Source organism: Aphanomyces astaci (assembly GCF_000520075.1).
Source record: "Aphanomyces astaci strain APO3 unplaced genomic scaffold supercont1.111, whole genome shotgun sequence".
Lineage (NCBI taxonomy): Eukaryota > Oomycota > Saprolegniomycetes > Saprolegniales > Verrucalvaceae > Aphanomyces > Aphanomyces astaci.
The window spans coordinates 93179-99220 of record NW_009798374.1 but is presented as its reverse complement, the minus strand read 5'-3'; the positions used below and the strand labels follow the sequence as shown (position 1 = coordinate 99220).

At 50.0% G+C, this 6042-nt stretch overlaps 1 protein-coding gene across 1 annotated transcript; it reads right to left on the bottom strand.

Annotated features, from left to right (window-relative positions):
• Positions 1–4531: 4531 nt before the first annotated feature.
• Positions 4532–5575, bottom strand: H257_17602 (hypothetical protein; the record flags this gene model as incomplete). Its single annotated transcript, XM_009846465.1, has 1 exon — positions 4532–5575. One exon carries the CDS (start codon positions 5573–5575, stop codon positions 4532–4534), a length of 1044 nt encoding a protein of 347 aa, XP_009844767.1.
• Between the last annotated feature and the right edge of the window lie 467 nt (positions 5576–6042).

The following is a 6042-nucleotide window of genomic DNA, read 5'->3' as shown; positions in this document are numbered from 1 at the left end:
ACCCTGTTGGCTGCAATGCCCATCGTAATCCATCATATAACGTTAACTTCAATACGACTCCGGTGTCCCAAGCCTCGAATCCTGCATATTAACGTTTTGATATCCTTCAACATTAGACACAAATTAAGTTCACAGAGTCATCCCTCTATGGGGGTCCATTTCCCACAAAATATTAAATTCTACGGGAGTTGTGATGTACCGCGTGTCGGCATAAGGTCCAAACGTGGTCGATGTGCACCACCAACCTCAGATCACGCATACCACCAGTACAGTGGTACTGAATGCATATTCATCGTGTATCCGACGGCAGCGAACAAGTTGGGGACAAATCCGGGTGTCGTGTTCAAGGCTCGTGTACCATCCATGTTGGACCATCAGACGGGAGTTGACTGGGTGCAAGTTGCACCGTCGGAGTCGCCACAGTCGGCCCCTCTTGGAGCCGACACACAATTGAATTTGCTAGCTCAAGCCCACCCGACACCATGAAAGCCATCTTCGCCCTCCTCGTCGCCGCGGTCGCCACGTCGTCCACCCTTGCCGTGTGCAGCAAAACTCAGATCCGCAAGTGGATTAAGTCGTGCGACCACCTGTCCACCGACCAACAAAAGTGCGACAGCCGCACCTGCCACCGCGCGTTGCACTGGCTGACGGACCCTGAGACCCGCGACTGCTACGTGTCCGTGGGCTTGGGCCCAGTCTCCGACCTCAACAAGTACATCACGCTGGACGAATTCTGCCACGCCTCGGACGTCCATGCTTTGAGGCTGGAGTTGGCCGCGTTCGACGCACCTGTCAACGGGACTACCGACTAGAGTCACGTGTAGTTTCATTTTGCTCTATCGTAATAAAGCGAGTTACATGTACAATTTACGTGTCTTGGGCAGTTTCATATAGCTGAGAAAGTGTACCTGGCTGGGGTGTAGGCCGTGTAGATGGCGAAAGCCTGTCATTATTTGATGAATACTACGTAGTACATGGCTACAAGCATGAGTAGTTTGGCGAGGGTCGAGGCGCACAAGTGGATCGCTCTCAAGTATCTGCATGATGTTTGTGGCGTATAATGTGTTTGCACTGATGGCAGTTGATGTCTACTGGTACAGTAGGTGTGATTTGGTCAGGTACGTTTGGTGGTAGGATCTTGGCGGCTGCCATCTCTCAGATACAGATACTGTACAATATAGCCAGATCAAACTGTGATGGTTAATCGTCAGTCATTTCTGATTGCAAATGCCTTATGCACAAGCGTAATCTTCACATTGCCATTTCTGCTGACAAATGTCTTATGTATATGCGTAATCTTCACTTTGGAGCATAACTATGTGTGGCTGCGTTGGGTAACAACGCGACAAAGTATCCAGAGAGCACGCTGTCATGATTCAATAAGAACGGAGACTCAATGACTGATGTCGGGACAAAGGCTCGTTATGACTCGATGTACTTGCTACCTTCGTTTCGAATGCGGTGAAGGCCTACACCACCGACCTCAGATGACGCATACCAGTAAAGTGGTACTGAATGCATATCCATCATATATCCGACGGCAGCGAACAAGTTGGGGACAAATCCGGGTGTCGTGTTCAAGGCTCGTGTACCATCCATGTTGGACCATCAGACGGGAGTTGACTGGGTGCAAGTTGCACCGTCGGAGTCGCCACAGTCGGCCCCTCTTGGAGCCGACACACAATTGAATTTGCTAGCTCAAGCCCACCCGACACCATGAAAGCCATCTTCGCCCTCCTCGTCGCCGCGGTCGCCACGTCGTCCACCCTTGCCGTGTGCAGCAAAACTCAGATCCGCAAGTGGATTAAGTCGTGCGACCACCTGTCCACCGACCAACAAAAGTGCGACAGCCGCACCTGCCACCGCGCGTTGCACTGGCTGACGGACCCTGAGACCCGCGACTGCTACGTGTCCGTGGGCTTGGGCCCAGTCTCCGACCTCAACAAGTACATCACGCTGGACGAATTCTGCCACGCCTCGGACGTCCATGCTTTGAGGCTGGAGTTGGCCGCGTTCGACGCACCTGTCAACGGGACTACCGACTAGAGTCACGTGTAGTTTCATTTTGCTCTATCGTAATAAAGCGAGTTACATGTACAATTTACGTGTCTTGGGCAGTTTCATATAGCTGAGAAAGTGTACCTGGCTGGGGTGTAGGCCGTGTAGATGGCGAAAGCCTGTCATTATTTGATGAATACTACGTAGTACATGGCTACAAGCATGAGTAGTTTGGCGAGGGTCGAGGCGCACAAGTGGATCGCTCTCAAGTATCTGCATGATGTTTGTGGCGTATAATGTGTTTGCACTGATGGCAGTTGATGTCTACTGGTACAGTAGGTGTGATTTGGTCAGGTACGTTTGGTGGTAGGATCTTGGCGGCTGCCATCTCTCAGATACAGATACTGTACAATATAGCCAGATCAAACTGTGATGGTTAATCGTCAGTCATTTCTGATTGCAAATGCCTTATGCACAAGCGTAATCTTCACATTGCCATTTCTGCTGACAAATGTCTTATGTATATGCGTAATCTTCACTTTGGAGCATAACTATGTGTGGCTGCGTTGGGTAACAACGCGACAAAGTATCCAGAGAGCACGCTGTCATGATTCAATAAGAACGGAGACTCAATGACTGATGTCGGGACAAAGGCTCGTTATGACTCGATGTACTTGCTACCTTCGTTTCGAATGCGGTGAAGGCCTACACCACCGACCTCAGATGACGCATACCAGTAAAGTGGTACTGAATGCATATCCATCATATATCCGACGGCAGCGAACAAGTTGGGGACAAATCCGGGTGTCGTGTTCAAGGCTCGTGTACCATCCATGTTGGACCATCAGACGGGAGTTGACTGGGTGCAAGTTGCACCGTCGGAGTCGCCACAGTCGGCCCCTCTTGGAGCCGACACACAATTGAATTTGCTAGCTCAAGCCCACCCGACACCATGAAAGCCATCTTCGCCCTCCTCGTCGCCGCGGTCGCCACGTCGTCCACCCTTGCCGTGTGCAGCAAAACTCAGATCCGCAAGTGGATTAAGTCGTGCGACCACCTGTCCACCGACCAACAAAAGTGCGACAGCCGCACCTGCCACCGCGCGTTGCACTGGCTGACGGACCCTGAGACCCGCGACTGCTACGTGTCCGTGGGCTTGGGCCCAGTCTCCGACCTCAACAAGTACATCACGCTGGACGAATTCTGCCACGCCTCGGACGTCCATGCTTTGAGGCTGGAGTTGGCCGCGTTCGACGCACCTGTCAACGGGACTACCGACTAGAGTCACGTGTAGTTTCATTTTGCTCTATCGTAATAAAGCGAGTTACATGTACAATTTACGTGTCTTGGGCAGTTTCATATAGCTGAGAAAGTGTACCTGGCTGGGGTGTAGGCCGTGTAGATGGCGAAAGCCTGTCATTATTTGATGAATACTACGTAGTACATAGCTACAAGCATGAGTAGTTTGGCGAGGGGACATTTCACAACCAGCCGACAGTCGTTCTCAAAATTTTGTGAATCCATTGCGTCATACAAATTTGAAGTATATTCACATGTTCATAAGTAAATATCAGTTATTACAAGCAAATTATCAGTCATTACAGGTGTCGCAATAGATTAATCCGTCGCAATGCATATACACTATACGGTAGCTCGTAGGGACCTCTATGATACGTCATTCTGTAGAGATAATGATTGTGAAAACGCAAATTAAGTCTCGGGCTGGTCGGTTTACATTGGCTCGTGTTGTGTGGCTTTGAAAGTGGCTGTCTCAAATATAACATCCTAGTTGATCAATTTTGTTAGTTATCTTTGCTTCCAAATATAACATCACATAACATCGTTTTGATGTGTTGTTTTTAAAAATTCTATTCACGCCATAATAAAAATAATGAAACGGTTTTCTTGTTTCGAAGAATTGTGGGCTTGATGACCAAATCACCAGCGAAGATGCGACGACGAAGGTTTATGTCAACCAGGTAAATAAGAATTAAAATCCGAAGGTGTAACATTGTGATTATAGGCATCAGCTCCATCGAGTTCGTTCGAATATGACCATTTCCCTCACTCTCATGTAGCATTGCAATTTAGTGTCTGAAAATTACCACATATCGGACGTGAAACCTTACGTAACGTGAGTAAAACGGTTGCGGTTTTCCAGTAGGCAGGCTACTGTGTACTAGTAGTAGTTATGTTGAGTCGATACTGACTGACGTTTAGAGCTAATTAAGGTTTGATCATTGATCCAAATAATTATCGTTAATACAGTAGTAGAGTCTACCTTGCGATTGAAATCATTTCAACAAATAATTAACGTTAATACTGAAGTCTACCTTGCGATTGAAATCATTTCAACTTAGAGAAGTGCTTTGATGCCCAAACACCCTTGGGAATGCCCTAAACCTGAAAGCTACAACACCCCATTCATTGAGTAGAGTCGGAAAATGCGATGCACCGAAGATCGAAAGTGGTGTATTTCGTGTCTTAGCTTTCGAGCGAAAGAAGTACTATGTCAGGAACGGTGGTAGAATTATCATGGCAACACGAACGCCAGGGTGGTGAACGCCATCACGAGTGGAAGAGCGCCGATCTGGGCAGCTGAGCTAGTGGCCACCGGTTTCGTAGTCGCTTGAAGGGTAGTCGGTAGAGATGTCTTTGACGCTTGAGTGGTCGGTACCGTAATCAACTCCACCCCCAGGGTCGCATTGGTAGCGTTGGTTGTTTTGGTCACGTTGGTTGTTTTGGTCGCGTTGGTGATGTTGTACGTCGTCTTAACTGGCACAGAAGTGGGGCCAGCGACACGTACACCAGTCGTGGTGGGGGTGGTTGAAGTGGATTTCTCAGGCGAGCGCGTTGAAGCGGCGAATGTCGACGCAGGCGTCGCACTGGAAGGAGCGACAATGGACGGTGCCGAGGACGTGGGGACTGAAGAGTCGGGGGAAGAGGTTGTGGGGGCGATCGGCAATGCGACAGGAGGTTCGTTTGTCGACTGTGTCGGGGGTGCGGAGGCAGGGCTGGTTGTAGGTTGTACAGCTGGTGGAGAAGTAGGGGTCGGAGCTTTGGTTGTGGGGGTAGGGGCTCTGGTTGTAGGGGTAGGAGCTGAGGTTGTGGGAGTAGGGGCTTTGGTTGTAGGGGTAGGGGGTTTGGTTGTAGGGGTAGGAGCTGAGGTTGTAGGGGTATGAGCTGAGGTTGTGGGGGTAGGAGCTGAGGTTGTGGGGGTAGGCGGCGAAGGGGCTGAGGTGGTTGGTACAGGCGTGGAGGTGGTAGGTGTTGGCTTGGAGGTGGTAGGGACGGGCTTGGGCGCGGGGGTTTCACCGTGGCAGTAGTCATCCAGAATGCGGTACACGTCGAGATCGCTGGCGTCGCCCATGCCAGATTGCACATAACAATCGCGGACAATGTCCTCCACGAGGTAGTGCAAAGCGCGGTGGCAGGCCCCGTTTTTGCACTTTTCGTCGTCGCTTCCGAGTTTGTCGCACGAGGCCCTCCAGTCGATGATCTTGGTGGGGCTGCACGTCCACGCAGTGCCGACGGACGCAACTCCGGCGAGGACCAACAGCAACAACGAGCGACTCATACTATTAAATTCACAACTGGCGTGGAGTACAAGGTGTCGAGAGGAGCAATACAGTAGTACTAGTGGTTAGGGGACAATAATCTTGCGACAGACGTGCCTTGTCCGACGACGGCGTATGTACTGTATCCGAGGCACGGCCAGTGAATTAAAAGTTGATGGTTGGATAATGTTGAGATTTGTTACGGTGTTGGCGATTTTCAATCAAATCGGTCTTTATAATCCCATAACGTTTTCAACAGTCGCGAAAACCAGTGCTTATACTTTCGTACTTACCACATGTAAACTGTGTTTACATCCATATCTAAGCCCAACACCAGAGTTCGAACGAGCAAACGCGTCAACGAAACACAGCGAGTTGTCCGATGACTGCATGGCTACAACTCAGCGATCGGTGCCTAATGGAAGTGCCATCCATTACCAATACAAGTCCAGCAATCCTCGACATTTGCAATTGGCATGACAAGGAA